General features: G+C 40.8%; 1 protein-coding gene across 1 annotated transcript in view; it reads left to right on the plus strand.

Moving 5' to 3' along the window:
• Nucleotides 1-7,551: 7,551 nt before the first annotated feature.
• The window catches only part of GABRG3 (gamma-aminobutyric acid type A receptor subunit gamma3), a 651,067-nt gene continuing 638,717 nt past the window's right edge, over nucleotides 7,552-19,901 (plus strand). The window contains exons 1-2 of the mRNA XM_062204567.1: nucleotides 7,552-7,604; nucleotides 12,373-12,521. Of these exons, the coding sequence (XP_062060551.1) occupies nucleotides 7,552-7,604; nucleotides 12,373-12,521 (202 nt within the window). The remainder of the gene's footprint in view (nucleotides 7,605-12,372; nucleotides 12,522-19,901) is intronic.

Consider the following 19,901-nt stretch of genomic DNA (forward strand, 5'->3'; position numbering starts at 1 on the left):
TAAACATATAAATTCTCAAACTTTGAAAACAAGATACAAAGAAATTTGATAGAAAAATATGTAGAGAATGTGAAAAGATAATTTACTAAACTATGAGATGTCCTTAAACATTTAAAAATATTCAATATTTATGCTAACAATAAGAAAATGAAAATGAAAATTACATTAAGGCATCATTTCTAAAATTTAATCTTGGTAAAACTTAACATATTTTCAAATTCACTTTATTAACAAGGTTATAGAGAAATGCGTACCATCATTCATTGAAAATGGAAATGTGAAATGGAAAAAATTTCCATATGGAAAAGAAATTTGGTAACATCTGTCTATGCATGTATCCTAAAGTTTGAACAATATGAAAATAGTTATACATGGGGTTATATAGTTCAGATTTTATGCATTTGCAAAATATCAGAAATTATAAAAATACCTCAATAAAGTATATTGACATAAAGATTATGGCATTAGGCTGGCACTGTGGCATAGCAGGTAAAGCTGTCACCTGCAGTGGCACTACCCCATATGGGCACTGATTAGAGTCCTAGCTGCTCTACTTCTGATCCAGCTCCCTGCTAATGCACCTGGGAAAGTAGCAGAAGATGGACCTAGGGCTTGGGTCCCCTACACCCACATGGGAGTCACAGATGAAGCTCTTGGCTTTGGCCTGGCCCAGCCCTGGCCATTGCAGCCTTCTGGGGAGTGAACCAGTGATAGAATACCTCTATCTCAGCCTCTGCCCCTCACTTTCTGTAACTCTGACTTTCAGATAAAGAAAGAAAGCAAAAAAATTATGATATTTACAGTTAAATTCACATGTATTTCCAGTGTACGTTATTGAAGTAGTTGAAGAAGCAATGTGAATACATCTTGTATGTTTTATGTCAAAAAGAGGGAGAAATGAGAAAATACTAGATTATCTGTTTATTTTTGTAAAAAGAAACATAAAGAAGACATGAGTGGAATCTGTTATATAAAAGATGTGTGCATGTATAGGTTGGATGCAGATAGAAGAGATGTGTGTACTGACACTTTTTCTTTAGGGCATTCCTACTTTAATTTTTTTATAGTTTAAAATTTTTGGAATCATGTTAAATTTTACATATTCAAAAATAAGATTCAACCTTCAATAATGGAGAAAGCTCTAAAGTTGAATACAAACAAAACAAATTAACCTAGCTCCACCTTAAATCAATAACATAACTGCACTGGAGGAAAAAACAAATTAAACCAAATAACTTTGGGGGACAGTATATTAATTATCCTTTTGTATTCTTCAGTTGAAAGGGAGAAGAAAAGGTCTGAAAATAAACCCTGAACTCAAACTAAAGGTCTTGTTTTCATTGTATAAATGTTACAATAATTTTGAAACAATATTGTGTTCATTGTAGGCTGAGTTACTTAAAAAACACATTAATTTTATTGAGAATTCTTGAAGAAGTGCTTTATAAATTAAGAAAATGCAGAAGTAAGGAATTATGCTTTACAGACAATTGTATATATTCATTAATTGTCAGGAGATAGTATAATTGCACTATTATTTATCATGTGACAGTACTTCAAACAGTTCATGAAAAATGGAAATGAAAGAAGTTCATTTTGATGTAAAATTTTTTTAAAAAATCCATGCCCAAGGGTTATCTTCCAAAAGCTCATGGGAAATGAATATTATGAAAAACTATGCATGGTTTCAAAATCATTTTGCACCAAAGATCAACTTATTTTTAATTCTATTTTTATATGACTGTTTGAAGGTTCCTCATCTACGACATTTTTTGTCAAGCTCTGTTTTCTAGAAAGCCTCAAAGCAATAGTACTTCAGAACAGTTAGATGTTGTTTTCTAAATATCATTCTCTGAAAAGGAAGCAGAAATTTTAAATTCAAGGGCTGGGAAAAAGAAAATGTGAGCCTGAAAAATTTTGTTGCTCCAAAAAACACAGAGCTAAAGTAAAGATAGCAATAAGAGGCAAAGGACGCATTGACTGGCCTGACTCTGCTTACTGTCTTACATGTATGTATAGCAAATCATCACAGTAAACACCTAGACATAGGCAATTTTATTTTCCTATTAACTACAATAAGCTGTAAAGATTTGCTTTAAAAATATGAAATTAGGGGCCGGCGCCGTGGCTCAACAGGCTAATCCTCCGCCTTGCGGCACCAGCACACCGGATTCTAGTTCCAGTTGGGGTACCGATTCTGTCCCGGTTGCCCCTCTTCCAGGCCAGCTCTCTGCTATGGCCCAGGAAGGCAGTGGAGGATGGCTCAAGTCCTTGGGCCCTGCACCCCATGGGAGACCAGGAGAAGCACCTGGCTCCTGCCATCGGATCAGCGCGGTGTGCCGGCCGCAGCACGCCAACCGCGGCACGCCAACCATGGCAGCCATTGAAGGGTGAACCAACGGCAAAGGAAGACCTTTCTGTCTCTCTCACTGTCCACTCTGCCTGTCAAAAAATAAAAATTAAAAAAAAAAATGAAATTAGGAATCAGCTTGAATAGGTTCCTATTCTCTAAGTCTTCCATAATTTGAGAATAACAAAAAGTAATGATAGTAATGCATTCAGTGAAGCAAGAAATCGTGAGCCCACACTGAAAACAACAGCAGAGGAAGAGGAAAAGTGCTTCCTAATGATATAATGCCAACTAATGCAGCTATAAAATTACCATTTTTCAACCAGCAGGCAAGAAATGCCAATATGTTGAAACTAGGATAAATATTGTCAACTAGTTCTCCTAAAGAATAATCAATTATAAAAGAAAAAAATTATCTTTCTAATGGAGAAAGCTGGCAGATAACAATTTAACCAAATGATCTATGTTATCTATAATAGGACAAACCAACATTGTGTAACTCGTAATGTGTCATGCTGAGAAAAGTAACTTAATTTGTGTCATATTTCTGCCAAAAATACTTAACCTGAATATCTTCATGAGGAAGTAGTGGATGGACTCAGATTGAACTGCATTCTACAAAAAAAACCCGTGTCTTCTGAAATGATTGATGTTACAAAGGACCAAGAAAATCCAAGGAGCTGTTTCAGATTAAAAATAGACTAAAGGGATGCAGTATCTAATGAAATGTGTGATCCTGAATGAGTTCTTAGACTATGGGGAAAATTTCTATTGAATATGCTATTGGAACTTCCAGAACAATTAGACCTGCTCTATGGATTAGATAATATCCTATGGAAATATTTTGTATTATTCTCACAAATTTCTTTGTAAGTTTGTGATTGTGTCAAAGAATATTTTAAAAATTGGGGATAAAATTTTCAAACATTTATATGGAAATGCAAACAACATAGGACACTAAAAACTGAGAATACTAAAATAATAAATATTAAAAAAAGTTGTAGTAATTTAAAAGTATATAGCATTGATGTAAGTTAGACAATGTGTAAGGAATCCTGAGAAGTATTTTCTCAAAGAAGCCACAGGAGGATTCCGTAGCCAGAATAGAGAACAAGGTCCAGAATAGGATGCATTCTTATGTGTAACCACATCAGTGGTAACAGGATGGTGTTTTACATAAACTATTCTATATCAATTAGCTGTCTGTATGAAGAGGAGCATTGATTCATAAATAAAATCACTTAGGCAAATTAATAAGAAATGGAATATCATCTTTTTTGTAAAAGTTCTTATTTATTTATTTGAAAGATTTAGAAACAGAGTCCCAGACAGAGTCAGGCAGAAAAGAGACCTCCTTTCTGCTGGTTCACTCCCCAAACCCCTGCAACACCTGTGGCTGAGCCAGGCTGAGGCCAGGAGCTGGGAAGTCAATCTAGGTCTCCCCCACGTGGGCAGCAAGGATCTCAATACTTAAGCAATTACTGTTGCCTTCCAGGGTATGCATTAGCAGGAAGCTGGGAATGGGAGTGCAGACTGGAACCCAGGTACTCCGAAATAGGACGTGGGTGTCCTAAGCAGTGTCAAACATGCACCCCTGGAATCTCATTTCATAAGAGGAGCTTTCGTTAAAAGCTTTTATAAGAAAACATAGTACACTATTTTCATGACCTTGGGAAGGTAATTACTTGCTAAATAGGACACAAAACAATAATGTTCACACAAGTAACTATTTGGAGAATGTCACAGCAAACAACTGACTGGAAGAAGATATTCATCACACCTATAATAAAAGACTAATATCAAAAATACATACCAAAAACCAAAAGCAGGCAAACAGGTTGGTTTTAAAATGGAAAAGACTTAAATGATACTACACACACACACACACACATGAGAAGGTCATATTCCATCAAGGCTAAGTATGGAATGTATATGCATAGCCCTTGGTTGGTGGATGGATACAACTACTTTGGAAATTTCTTTACTAATTTTGAATGAGAAATACTCTTCTTTATTTGATCTAGGGATTATACTTTAGTTAAATATAAAAGAGAAAGGAACAAATATGTCCACAGAAAGACATACACACAGTGTTCATAATATCCCAAATTTTCAAACATCTCAAATGTCTGCTGGCATGACAAGAAATAAATATGGGTGCTAGATTCACACAATGAACTACAATGTGCAACAACAATAATAAATAACAAATGCCTGCTCCATGCAGCCCTATGGGTACATCTCACAGACATAATATTGAATGAGGGAAACCAGCACTAAATTGAGCATGTGATATGATTACGTTTATGTAAGAGCAGCCAAAATCAGTTTGTTGTGACAGAAGACAACATAGAAGTTAACTGGCTTTGCTATTGACTTTGAAGATGTCCCAGGCACAGGAAAGGAGCACAGGGCAAATATTCCATATGGTAACCTGGATATTATTCACCTGCTGTTCGTGAACCTATGATCTACATTGTGTGGCATTTCACTGAGACATGCTTTGGGACATGTGTATTTTGTTGCATGTGTATTATCCTTCCATAATATTTTTAACTGGGAGGAAAATAAATGAAACTACCATGATACAATTTAAGAACTGTAATTTCGAGAGTGGGAGAGATTTAATTCCAAATAGAGAACTCCAAGAGGCACAAAGAAAACGCTCAGCTGATGGAGAGACCTAGGTGTTCAGCATCGCAGCCGGCTGTGCTCCTCGGCGCCTGTAGGAGGTGAAGCGAGGTTGTGGAAGGAATCCTGAGAAGTATTTTCTGAGCGAAGCCACAGGAGGATTCCGTAGCCAGAGCTGCCAGCCTCCCCGCCTCCTCCGGTTGCTTCCCGCCTCCTGCAGAGATGCAGCTCAACCCACACGCCTTGCGGGCCAGCCCGGGTCTCCCCCGAAATCCCCCGTGGGGGACCTGATGCAAAACTCAAAAAGGAGGAAGGAAAAAAGCAAACAGCACGCGTGGCTGGAATACGTTCCTTATTCGCAGAAGTGTACACGCTTTGGTTTTGTGGCACGATCCCCCAACCTTACATAATTGAGCACTGACTTGCGGCAGGTCTGCTTTCCACGTAGTTCCCTTTCTTTTCCTGCAAGCCTGGGGAAGGGAGGGTAAATCCCGAATGTCCAAGTGGAACCATCAGCTCCTCCGGCGCTGAAGATGGAGAGGCTGAGGCAGGATGGAGAGCACGCCCTGCGCATGCTCCACAAAGCGTCCCACGCCGGTCAATCTGGGCAAAGGAGAAAAATCAAAGGCTGATGGCTTTTACTTTGAAGATTATTGACCTTGCATTTTGCTTTCACACTTATGCCCAGAAAGCTTGCTTTGAAATCTTCCTTCTCTCAATTCATTTGGCTTGGAAAAAAAAAAAAAAATCTTGTTGCAGACTGCTCCATGGGAAGGGGGATTTCCAAGGTAAAGTGTTCAAGTGTACTGACCTGACCTACTAAGTTTAATAAATCGAGTAAGGCATTCCAAACCCCGGAAGACACCATATTGCATCACTCACAATAATGGCATAATGAATAGATGCAAGAAAGGGAAAGAAGCAGCAGCACAGCGATGGCAAAAGAGCCTCACATTTTCATCTCCAGTGATTTCGCTGCTTACAAAGAATCCCAGAGACTTCTCATGATGCTGATATTTTACAAAACCATCAAGGACTAGTGTGTTTCTTCATAAACCACTTATTACCATTTGTATTCATGCTCAAAAAATAAATATAAGAATAAAAAATCTTACTCAAAGAAACATATAACAAAGGTCTACTGAACTCCTGCCCAGAGAGGCAGGATGGTGTAATGATGAAAATATATATATTTTAAAGATTTATTTATTTATTTGAAAGACAGAGCTACAGAGAGGCAGATGCTGAGAGAGAGGTCATCCATCCGCTGGTTCACTCCCCAAATGGCCCCAATGGCTGGAGCTGGGCCGATCCGAAGCCAGGAGCCAGGAGCCTCTGCTGGGTCTCCCATGCGGGTGCAGGGGCCCAAGGACTTGCCATACTCTTGGGCCATCTTCTGCTGCTTTCTCAGGCCATAGAAGGGAGCCCATATAGGATGCCACAGCGCCAGTCTCGAATTTTTTGGAATAGAAAAGAAAAATTACGAGTGGATTTACGCTATGCTGGTATTGTTACACTTACACGGTGAAAGCTAGCTTTCTGAGTAATTGCTACAAATGGAAATACAAACGCAATTTCAGTCTTTGGAAAATTACAATCCATGGAACGAAGTGAACTTCATGGTCCAACCAAACAGCGCCTTTTGTTTTACACTTACGGTCATTGTGTGTTCTCCCTTTGATACTGTTTCTCACCTCTGCTGTGAGACCAGCACACCCCGCGGGTGCTTTGGGCCCAATATTCCCCAACAAGCCACCTTTCCAAGCACAGGCGCGTAGCTGCATGTGTGGGTCAGCCAACTTGGCACGAGACGTGTGCAATGGAGAGTCAGCCTCCAGCAAACCATCTCAGCCCTTCGCAATGGCGTCCCTCAACGAGGACGCCCCGGGAGGTCAGGGGGCCTGGAGAAAAACTGCTGTGTGGAAACCAGAGGAACTCGGGGGGCTCTCTCAGCGTCGACGTGTCAGTCGCTGCGCCCTGTCCTCCGGCTCCGGGCGGGATCCCCAACCTCCCCTCCCCCTGCCTGGCCTCAAACTCCGAGTCCATTCAAACCTGGCTTGTTCGCCCTGCGCGTTGTCACGCGGAGAATTGGGGAAACTCCTCCCAGCCGGGACCGCCTCAGAGGCGCTGCCTGAGCGGCCCCCACCCCCGAGCGCGCGGCGGCGGCGGCGCACCGCGCGCAGAGCCCCCCGCCCGGGCACCGGCGCCCGGCTGCTGGCGGGGTGGGCGGCGCCTCGCGGGACCGCGGGACTACCGGGCCAGGGGCTCTCCGCTGCCCACTTGCTCCCGCCACCCGGCTACGCGGACCCAGCGCCCGGGCGCGGGCGGGATTGGCGCCCCGCGTGCGCCCCGCGGAGCCGCGCGCACACCCGCTGGCCGTCGGGGGCGCGGCCAGCCTCGGGAGGAGCAGACACCTGTCCCGCCGCGGCAGCCCCGAGCCGGCGTCGCACCGCAGCCCGCGGCTTCGGAGGCAGCGAGGGCGGGGAAGAGCCTGAGCGGGGACTGGCGCTGTGGAGAAAGCCGCGCCCAGCCCCAGGTCTCCGACCCCGCGTGCCGAGCTCCAGGACACCATGGCCCCTAAGCTGCTGCTCCTGCTCTGCCTGTTCTCGGGCTTGCACGCACGGTAAGTGGCGCGGGTGCCCCTCATCCCCGGGAGGCCCGGGCCGGGCGGCAGGGCAGCGGCGGGGGGTGGGGGGCGCTGTCTGTCGGCGGGGAGTCCCTGGCGCGCCCGGCCGTCGGCTGGGTTGCGGCATGGCTGGCTGTGAGAGTCCCTGCCCGCTCCTCACCTGTCCCGTCTCCTCCGGACACCGCCGTCCGCCTCTCCCCGCTGAGCGGCTTCCGCCGGTGATGTGGAGACTCTGAGGTTAAGCGGTTTTCCCCTGGCCCCTAGTAGGATCCAGTGATTTTAAGGGGGTTTGAAAACCAGGATCACAGGGCAGCGGCAGCGTGTGTCCCCTTTTCTACCCCCTATCCCCACCCTCCATGTTCCAGGGGGTGCGCACATTGACTGACATTCTATAACAGTTTCATCATTCTCAGATATCTCAGGACCCAGGTGTCCGGGTTTCCTGGGTCTCCTGTTTCGAACAGGCTGGGGGAGCCAATGGGCTGCAGGCAGGTGGAGGGAGATTGGAGGCAGCTCAGCGTCCCGGGAAAGGGCTTCCCTCCCAGTCCTGCAGACACAGGCACGCACACTCCATGAACATCAGCCACTTTTCACACAGGCACATACACGCCCCGTGAAGCCAGCATGCTGAGATCGATAGTAAGGCTTCACCCTGGAAATGTAAGAAATTACCTCACCATGATTACCCTGGCCTTCCTGCTGGAACGCCAACCTGCTAAGTGAAGCTCTCGGAAGAGAGGAAAGGCAGTGGGACCGAAAGGGTTAAAGCTTGAGGCTGTAAACACTTCTGGAGATCTAGGTTTGGCTTCTTTAACCCTGTCTCCTAGCCTGTAGTGATGGCTAGAACTTTCACCCTGCCCTGTGCTTTGAAAATCCTCCTGTCTTCATCCTAGGAATCTCTGTGCACCTGCGTTCCCCAAACACTCTTGTTTCGAGTCTTCTCCATTTCCTGGATCTGGGAGTTAGAGAACTAGCATCCTCATGGGTTACACGCCCTGCAGCTGTTAGGATGTTTTCATTCATTTTTGTGAAGTACCCAGAAGCTAGGAAGAATCATTAATAAATCCTGCAAAAACATGGAAGGCCTTGAGTTCTCACCCCCATTACTGTGAGCAAGAAAGCGCGGACTCTCCCCTCTAAACCATTGGTCTTTGCAGAGTTGAGAGCAAGAGAGGCAAACTTTACTGGTGACTCATAGGCAGCTCTCTCAATGAGGCCGCTCAGCTGAAGTTTCTTCCTGTCTAAGGAGGGAGCCGGGAAGAGAAACGTGAAATGGAAATGTGCCTTCTGTGGTTGATTCTGCCTGGGTATATATGTTTAGATGGAGACTCAGGCACACAGCTCTAGGCATGTCATCTAGCCCTGGAAGTCCCAGCTTCAAGACTTTCTGTTGCCACCAACTCGAAGTGCCTAGCAGTTGAGGGTCAGGTAATCATAGACACTTAACATTCTAGAAGGAAAACTGCCCATTGTCTTCATTTCTTTGTGTGTTCAGTGGGAAAACATCTTAGTATCTGACTTGAAGCAGTCAGGTTTCTAAGGATTGCCAAATACACATAAAATCCCTTGGGATTCTTCATGCTTTCATTCACCTAAGGCAGATGTAATTACTTTAATACAGGTTCCTAAGCCTTTGTAATAAAGATTGCATATCAGCTGAAAAAGGGCCAAATTTTATTGCTGCATGTCTTTACTTTGCAGTGTCTTTGATGTTTGAGTGGGTTTCACAGACTTGTAAAATAATCTGATGCCCAGTGTCTTGTTTCAAAACATGACAGTTATTTATTATGTGTTATTTATTCTGAGCGTGTTCTCATTTGCACTCTGGAATGCCTTCCTGGTGTAGGAGTTCCCTGGAGAAGCTTCTGACAGCTGTCCTTTGTGACAGTGGCTTGACAGCTCCCTCTTGGGAAGAGGGAGGCTGCCCATGCCGACACCCATGGATGAGTTTATTATACAGTCGAACACACCAAGTCACACCTGAATTTGGTGATGCCTTGCAGGTGCTTAACTCCCTTATGAGCGTTAGGATCTCCTTGTAGTGTTAAGAATACTTCCGACTTTGTCCTTCTGGTTAAAGAGAAAGTGAAAGGCATAAAAATAACATCTGAGGGTTGAGCAGTTGTCTGACAATGGCATTACATCATCACCAATTTATTTTAAAGAAAAAGCTAATTGCAGTGATGGTGTTGAGCGTCCAACAATCTCAGCAACAGAATGCTCATAAAGATTGTATATAACACACTTAGAATCTAGAAAAAAGAAAATTTCTGTTATAGTCACATTCTAGTGGGTCCCCTGGGATGGGATTTGTTTTTTTTCTCAAAGCACAGATTTTGCTGAGGGGCTGATAGTCTGACACTAGCTAGCTGAGGCTTCTGTTTCGTCTTCAGGCTCTGGAGGAGCGCAGTGCTCACAGCTGAGGTGACGAGCGCATCTCAGCCCCAGTCTGCCCGCGGTCCACCCCCATAGGGCACAGAGCTGGGGATCTGGCTGTCCCTGCTGAACAGGCAGGAGGGCATGCTCCTGTCTTCCCTTTCCCAGCCTCCCCGTTCCACTGCCCAGGCCTCTGAGGGAGCTTATGCAATTTCAGAAAAGCTCTCCCATCACCACTAGAGGGAGAATTAGCCTCATTGTAATACCTGTTGTTCAAGTAGCTCCCAGTAATTTTCAGAAAGTAAGGCTGTGTGTACAGAGAATGATGAAAAGTTGGTGAGTGTGCTCCATCTGTCTACATGATCACTGAGGTGATAGAAGACAGCAGAGTGTGGGGACCCTTGTCTGGTTCTGTAGTGGGATACAGGGTGATGGGGGGTGGGTGGGTGGTGTTGAGAAGGGGAGAGGGCAAAAGGCAGAGACAGCACACAGGAAGCTTCGGCGCTGAGTTGAAAGGTACTTAATTCAGCTGAGGGTAGCTGTACTACAAGTGGGAAGGAGGTTTTTTTTTAGAATGACTTGATTGGTCTTGTGAGCAATGCTTGAGTCCCAGCTATCCAAGTATTTCAGCCTACTTTTTTTTTGTTGTTGTTTGATTGCTAATGATAAAAATTAATATTCCTGATAACAAAATAATTTGGAGTAACATTTAAAATTTTAGTCTTATTTCCAAAATATCAGTTTTATAAAGAATGAAATGTAGCATAGCTGTTAATGAATATATGCCCTTAATCTTATAAGTGCCTATTGATGGTGAATGTTCAGCATGAACAAAAATCCACTACAATTTATAGCTTCCATTAATGATTTATTTTAACCTTGTAGCCAAATATATTCAAGAAATAGAATTAAAGTTTAAGAGCAGCCTAGGAAAATCTTAAGTCATTCTGGGAGAAGAATGCAATATATTCATTATCAAAATCTTAAGTGTATATTCATCCAGGTTCAAAATGTCTGGACACAGCTGTAATATATCTTATGCTTAGTTAACATTCATAAAAGACACATATTTAATACATGACATATATGCATATAAACATGTATGTGATTCCAAAGACTTAAGTAGAAAGAATGAACTTTAAAAGTTTGTTCTTTTCTTTAATTTCATGTCACTGTAGATTATTTATACAATTCTTAATATTAACTTTAAGCAACTTAATATCCCTGAACACAATTCCCCTGGCTTTGTAGTAATATTTTAGTTTCTATCTGGGAAACTAAACAGAGACAGGCTCATTCCCGTCAGAACACATATACCTCAATGCAGGGTTTTTTTTTTTTTTTTTTTTTTAAATCCTGTTTTTTGTTCTCTTGTGTGACAAAAAAAATCATCAAAGCATGCACACTGACAAACTGGAAAGGAAAGAGCTTTATTGCCAGAGCCAATGGCAGTCCACCTGCAAATAATCTCTGCTTTAAAGCAGGCAGAGACTCTGCTTTCGAAGCCTGAATGGTTGTGCTGTCGAGACGACCTCTCTTGGGGAGAAAACATGCTTGTCATCTGGAGGCCTCTCTGTTTGAGAACTCCTGTCGGTGTGTGTCAACCGGGAGTGGAGGCTGTCATGCTGAGCCCTGCAGGAAACAAGTTCACTAGGACTGATTTATTAAGAACCCAAAATGTTACAGAAACATATTAGAAATATTTTAATTCTTAATGTCTGTATTAGTCTGCTCTGCAAGAGATGAATAGGTTTGTGTTGAAGGAGACATTCACTAATCACCAACCATCTCATTCCTTTTCACCACATGAGTGCTAGCAAAGGAGACCACCTTAGAGTGTGTGTGTGTGTGTGTGTGCGTGTGCGTGCCTGCCTGGAAACCCCTGTTCCAGTCTAAAGAGAAGCACAGAACTCAGACTTAACTACATTCTTCAGTGCATTCTGCAAAAGCTGCTCTCATTTTTACAAAAATGAGGTCTTGGTAGTGGGATGTGGAAGCAATACAGTAAAGTTACCCTATGAAAAAAACATTTGGAAAGTTTGTGCTTTGACCTTAAGAGATTCTCAAGGTTGATCCAAGGATGGCTTATTGCTTGTTGGTTGATCTGGCATTGATTTATCTATCACAGTATCTATAGTTTAACTTAGACATGGAATGGTCTTGTTACATTTAATGGAAACACCATGCCATGTTAATAGCATCCTTTCTACTGAATTCTTCCTAATTTACATTTCAACTTAGTTTTAAGTTAATAGGTAATACATATGAGGAAGCTGAGGGTACCGGGGACTGTCTACTCATTTCAGCAGCACTTGGATAGAACAGCCTTAAATTATTTCCTGGAGCTATAACTACAACTAATATACCACATTTTGTGTCATATCTACAGGTCCAGAAAGGTGGAAGAGGATGAATATGAAGATTCATCATCAAACCAAAAGTGGGTCTTGGCTCCAAAGTCCCAAGACACTGACGTGACTCTTATTCTCAACAAGTTGTTAAGAGAATATGATAAAAAACTGAGACCGGATATTGGAAGTGAGTGTTATTGTTTATTACTTCAATAGAAAACCCACTATGGTGAAATACTCTAAAGCTCTTTTAAAATAAATATGAATTCGCAGTATTGCAGTGACGGAAGAGAGAGGTCTGCTAGACACAGCACACAGTTCAAAGTTAAAGTGCAATATACCACACCAGTAAATTGACATTGGTCTGATGTGTGTGTGTGTGTGTGTGTGTGGGGGGGGGTTTCTGTGTCATTTAATCATGTGTCGATTTTGTAATGACCACTGAAATTAAGACACAGACCAAGTTTATAATAAGACCTCCTTTTGCTCTCCCTTCATAATCACTACCTCTTTCAGCCTCTGAAAGTTTTAACCCCGTCAGCTGCTGATTTATTCTCCACTTTTGTGTTTTTGTCATTTTGATAATGTCATACGTGTGGAATTATTGACCTCTTGTGGTTGGGTTTTCTTCATTTAGCAAAATGATTTTGAGATCCATTTACATTGTTGTGTTGTTGTTCTTTCTGATTGCTGAATAGTCTTCCATGGTGTGGATGTCGCACTGGTTATTTACCCATTCACCTATTTAGAAACATCTTGGTTGTTTTCAGTTTTTGTCTATTACAAATAAAATGATTATGTTTATTTGCCAATGAGTTTTATGTGGGCATAAGAATTTATTCTTTGAGAAAATCCCTATGAGTAAGATTGCTAAGTGGTTTGATGGATATATACTTAGTTTTTTAAAAAAATGAATTGTCAGAATGTCTCTTTATATTATTTGCCCTATTAAAATTAGATTATTTGATTTTGTTTTTCTACTGCTGAGTGTGGAGGTTTCGTTCTATATTCTAGATATATGAGCCAATTATTAGATCTATAGCTTCTCTTTTCATCTTCTCAACAGGATCTTTCACATACAAAAAGTTTTATTACATTAACAATATATTGGATTAAGCCCAACTTATTATTTTTCTTTCATGGAACATGCTTTCAAAGTAATGTCTAAAAACTCTTCAAGAATCTCTAGTTCATAAACATTTTCTTCTAAAAAATTTAATATTTTGTTTTACATTTTAGTTTATTATCTGTATTAGGCTGATTTTTATTTAAAATCAAGATGAGAAGTTTAGATTTCCCTCCACTTCCCATGGATATCCAGTTATCCCAGCACAATTATTAAAAAAATGATTATCCCTCTATTGAATTGTTTTTATGCAGTTGTCAAAAATTAGTTGGCTCCACTAGTGCAGACTGATTCTAGGTTCTGTGTTTTGTTCTGTCACTTTGTCAGTACCTACAGTTTTGATTATAGTAACTATATAATAAGAATTAAAACTGGATAGGATATTTTAACCTTTTTATTCCTCTTTTCAACATTATTTTTATAGTTCATTAGCTTTGCCATATGTATTTTAGAATAATATTTTCTATTTCTACAAAAAAATCTCAGTGGGATTTCAGTTTGAATTTTGTTAGGTCTATATATCTCAATTCGTAAAGCTTTACCATGTGGATTGTTAAAATCCATGATATATATACCTTCATTTATATAAATCTTCTTTAATTTCTTATAGCAGTAGTTTATAGTTTTTAATATATAAGTCCTTAGTATATTTTATTAGATTTACATGAATTGAAGCAACTGAAAATAGAACTATATTTTCAGTTTTCATTTTCCCTGTGTTCATTGTTAGTTTTCAGAAATATAATTAATTTTTTGTGTTGATGTTGTGTCCTCTGACTTGCTGAAGTTTTAGGAGTTTTATTAGTTTCAGGGTTTTATTTTTTCCTGCTGGTAAAATTTGGGATTTTCTATGTATGCGTTGTGCTATCTGCAAACAAAGACAGTTTTATTTCTCTTGCTTTCTTATCTGTAATGTCTTTTATTTATTTTTGTTGTCTATTGCACTGGCTAGGACTTTTAGCATTATGTTGGACAGCTGTGGTCTGAGTAGACAACCTTGCCTTATTCCAGATCTTAGAGGCAAATATTCAGTCTTTGACCAGTAAATGGAATGCTAGCTGGAGGCATTTTGTATAGTTCTTTTTACAGTTGAATAAATTCTTTTCATTCCTAGCTTTCTGTGAAGCATTTTAAAAAAAGCATGAACTAATATAAAATTTTGTCAGATGCTTTTACTCGATCAATATGATCCTGGGATTTTTTTCTTTAGCATATATAGTGAATTACTTTCCCTAATTTTCAAATATTGACTCAATATTGAAGACTTGGAATAAACGCCATTAGCCATGTTGTTTAATAGTACTTTCTTTAAAGCTGTGTTTATGTTTTGCTGACTCTATTTGTTAATATTTTATTGATGAGTTTTTATCATTAATCATGAGTGAAATTAATTTGTAGTTTTCCTTTTTAAATTGTGGAATCAGGTAATACTAGTTCCATATAATGAGTTTGGAATTTCTCATCTTCTGTTTTATGGAAAAGATTATGTTTGTGTTAACTCTTTGAATGTCTGATACAGTTCTCCATTGATGCCTTCTGGGTCAAAAGATTGATTTTCTTGGAGTTTTTTTTTTTTTTTTTTCATTAAAAATTTATTTCCTTAATAGGTGTAAGTCTATCCAAATTGTAAATTTTGTATGTTAAGTTGTGGCAGTTTGTGCTTTTCTTTTCTTTTCTTTTTTGACAGGCAGAGTGGACAGTGAGAGAGAGAGAGAGTCAGAGAGAAAGGTCTTCCTTTGCCATTGGTTCACCCTCCAATGGCCGCCGCGGCCAGCGCGCTGCGGCCGGTGCACTGCGCTGATCCGATGGCAGGAGCCAGGTGCTTCTCCTGGTCTCCCATGCTGGTGCAGGGCCCAAGGACTTGGGCCATCCTCCACTGCACTCCCGGGCCATAGCAGAGAGCTGGCATGGAAGAGGGGCAACCGGGACAGAATCCGGTGCCCTGACCGGGACTAGAACCCGGTGTGCCGGCACCGCAAGGCGGAGGATTAGCCTAGTGAGCTGCGGCGCCGGCTCAGTTTGTGCTTTTCAAGGCACTAGTCCATTTATTATAAATTGTCAGGTTTATTTTGTAGAATTGAATCTGATATTCCTTATAATATTTTTAACACCTGCAAAGCTAATAATAACAAACTTGTGTCATCTCTCTTATTGTTCTTGCTAGAGGTGTGTTACTTTGACCTTTTCAAAGAACCAACATTTTCTATCATTTTTCTTTTTTGTTTTTCTCTTTCAATTTCATTAAACTTTGCTTTTATCTTTGTTATTTCCTCTTTTCTGCTTACCATGGGTTTATTTTATTCTTAGACCTTAGATTCTTGATTTGTGACTATTACATTCTTATGCAAGCATTTATTGCTCTACAAGTATCCTGCTCAGCACTGGTATAACTTCTACAAGTGTTTGTAGATTTTTTTCCCTTTAAACTATGCTTTATTTAGAAGTATGTTTTTAGTTTAACAGTTTAGGAATTTTCCTGCTATCTGTTACTGATTTCAAATTTGATTGTACTATGGTCAGAGAACATTCTCTATACGAGCTCAGTTTTAATTTGTTAATGTTGATTTATGGGCCAGGATATGGTCTCTCTTGGTGAATGTTCCATGGGCGTTTGAAAAGAATGTGTATTCTGCTATTGGTAGATGGAATGGATCATGTTTGATAGAATTATTGAGTTCTTATGTATCCTTTCTTAGTTTCTCTGGTGGTTTTGATAGACTAACAATTGATAGATTAAACCAGAGACAAGAGTGGTAGTTTTGGCTATGAGAGAAGGGTACACACTATTGCTGGATGAGGCCTACATCATCTTCATGGCGATGGTAAGAGAACGTATGGTTTTCGGTACATGAATTTTCAGCGGATCTAGTGTGGCTGTGTTTTGTTTCTTCCACGGGGCTCCACTGCATTGATAGGCCAGCACCTGCCAACCCTCCCACTACCTTTCTCAGCTTGTTTTTTGTTGCTATAACTAAATCTCTGAGTCTGGGTTATTTCTAAAGAAAATAAATTTACTTTTTAACAATTTGCTTGACAAAGATTTAAAACAAAATTTGACCAAACAGTATATTTGTAACAAAACCGCTACACACATAGTAGTTCTTAGAGTTCTGGAGGCTGGGAAGTCCGAAGTGGAAGAGCTGCATCTGGTGAGGACTTGCTTGCTAATGAGCACTCTGCAGAATCCCAAGACAGTGTAGGGCATCACATGGTGAGACAGAAACAGCAAGTTAGGGCTCACTTTATAACAAACGTGTTTCCAAGGTAACCCACTAATGTATAAATCCACTCATGAGGGCAAAGCCCAAAAAAGTCCACCCAAAGGTCCCACCACTTAGATACCAGTAAATGTGACTGTAGAGATTAAATTTCCAAGACATGAAACTTGCGGGCACATTCGAACCCCAACACTACCCACAGCAACCCTCCATGTTCCTAAGACCAGGATTCCAACTCATCTATTGCAGGACCTAAATCCACAGAGGTTCCAACAGGCACAGAGTTTCAAATCCTTGTGGCAAAGTATGGGGAGAGTTTGAAAATGTGTGTACATTACATTATTGGAGAAGTCCCATCATCTTCCTGTGCCCCAATTACAATACAATGAAGGAGAGGGAGCAGTTTACTCATACATTTCCTAACAGCTTTAAAATATTTATTCCGTGAGTATTTTAAATTATCATTTAGTAATTTTAAATTATTTTACATTTTAAATAATTTTAAATTATCATTGCACAACATTCTTAAACATACTTGTTACCATAGTTTTTCCCACCATAGTTATATAAAAAACCTACCCAGGGTATACATTGTACCTCAACTCCACATTTAGATGGAAAGACTGATTTTAAATATTACTATCTCACTGAGTGAGTGTCAGGCACTGTGCTCAGTCTTAGAACACACAGAGGACTCATTCCTTGTTCTTCTGGGCAAGTTTAATCCAATTGGTACTCTGTTTATCATGTGCTAAACCTCAGGCAAATGCTCTTCATTCATGGTATCATTTGGGACCTCATTCATCCTGTCTGGTGGAAAATTGGGTGTGAGTAGAAAATGGGTGAACTGAGTAGGAGAGCTAAGCCAGCTCTGACTATAGTGGGATCACTTAGCCACTGTGTTATTACTAGGAAATGCAAGACAAGCCTATTAAAAGTCAGGGCACCCCTGTGCACACACAGTATAACATTTGGAAGAGGATATACTAGAGTTTGATCATGTGCATTATCCAAGCAGAATTCACAGTTGTAGAGATTGCCCAGTATTCTTCCCTTATCTGCAATGGACATGTTCCAAGACTCTCAGTGGATGCCTGAGAGCAAGGACAGTATTGCGCACTACATATACTATATTTTTCCTAATACATTTCTATTTATGATGAAGTTTAATGTATAAGTTAAGCATAGTAAGAGATTGAGAACAATAATAAAATAACACTTATAAAAATAGACTATAATAAAATTATGTGAATGTGGTCTCTCCTGCTTTCAAAGTATCTTATTCTTCTATTTTGGGACAGCAGTTGGCTGTGGGTAACTGAAACCATGGAAGCGAGACCATGTATAAAGGGGACCTTTTGCATTTGTCTATTGTGTGCATAAGGAATTGTGAATTTTCAAGTAAAACAACAGACATACACAGAAGAGCAAATGTTTCTTTTAGAGAAGGCAAGTCTTTGAAAGCATCCTGTCATTTGGTCTTCATAAGTCATTGTCACACATGACAAGAGTTCTGTGCTCTTTGAGTGAAAGAGATGTCAAACAACAACTAAATATGGAACCATAAAACAAGATGTTCCTCTTCGCCCTTTGGTTTTATGACTGTAAAGTTCCATATTGTGCACTGCCATGTTCTCTTTGGGGAGCAGAGTAGACTGAAAGAAGCCCCTGTGATTACTGGGGCATTTTAGGATTCCTCTTTCAGTCTCATTTAAATGCTAAATGGTGTCTGATTGAATAATTACTGACATTCAATTGGAGAATAACAAAACTGCCCAAGAATAACTCTCCTGGTAAAAGATACTGAATTAGATACCATGTTCTTTCATGGCTCAGAATGGCTCTGCTTTAAAGGCAAGTTTCCCATAACAATTTGCATTCCTTTCCTTTTCTCATGGCCTTTATCAGATGAGCTGATTTTATTTGTTATACCCTAAATGCTGCCTTGTTTAGGTGCAATGATATTTCATTTGTTTAGTGTGCTGCACATGTATTTACCATTCTGTTATTGGAGTTGCCTGTTCATTTACTCACCTTTCTTATCCCCCTTCTTCTTCAGCCATTAGCCAAGCTCTGGTACTTTCAATCTGCACCAAGTCCTGCCCGGGACACTGCCAGGGAACATGATGGACAGATGCTGTGTATACTAGCGTTTTTCTCATGGTGAGGGAAAGTGGAGCAGGCCTCCAAGTAGCACTGAGAAGTAGATATGGGTACTCTCATTTTGGAGTAAATGAAGCCTGTTTAATTTGAAAGCCTTGAAAATTTCATTTTGCTTCCAGGACAAAGTGCAAGCCCATGAAATGACATCAAGTAGCAACTATTCTCTGGTCCTATCTGATTCTCCTCTTTATTTCCTAAAACCAGTACGTGTTCTGTACCTCAGGAACACCAAATCTCCTGTTTTTTTTTAAATTTTATTTTATTTATTTGGAAGGCAGATTTGTGGAGAGAGAAGGAGAAAGAGAGAGAGAGAAACACCTCCATCCACTGGTTTACTCCCCAAATGACTGCAACAGCTAGGGCTGGGTCAGGCAGAAGCCAAGAGTTAGGATCTTCTTCTGGGTCTCTCATGTGAGTTCAGGTACGCATGCACTTGGGTCACCTTCCACTGCTTTCCCAGGCACATTAGCAGGGTGCTGGATTGGAAGTGGGGCAGTTGGGACTTGAACCATATGGGATGGCAGCATGGTAGATGGTAGGAGGTGGCTTAACTCACTACACCACATTGCCAGCCAGCCTCCTCCTGTTTTGTTTTAGCTGAACCCTGCTTTTCCTTTTTTTTTTTTTTTTTTTTTTAATTTTTATCTTTTTGGTCCCTTCCTCCTACTTCTGCTGAACTCACTCTCAGCTTCCAACAAACTCTGATGTCATCTCCTCCAATAACATTTCCTTCTGGATCTCTCCCCATCCCCAGTCACCTCCCCACTGGAGTGGATTAAGTGTTTCTTCCCTGAGCTGCTTCTAGCATCAGTGTTTTCATCTTTAATATAGGAATGGTAAATTTTGAAGTGCCGTCTTGAGGATAACATGATGTGGTGTGATCTGTATACAACATTACTGTACTTCATACAATTCATAGCAGGGACCTGGTCTTTTCTTTTCCAAGAGCACAGTTCCCAATTCTTAACTTTAGATGAACTTGTGCACATCAGTATCTCCCGATGTGTATAGCCCAACTGTGGCGACACTGATCCAGCACCAGGACATACTGTAAATATTC

The sequence above is a fragment of the Lepus europaeus genome, chromosome 11 (genome assembly GCF_033115175.1).
Source record: "Lepus europaeus isolate LE1 chromosome 11, mLepTim1.pri, whole genome shotgun sequence".
In the NCBI taxonomy this organism is placed as follows: domain Eukaryota; kingdom Metazoa; phylum Chordata; class Mammalia; order Lagomorpha; family Leporidae; genus Lepus; species Lepus europaeus.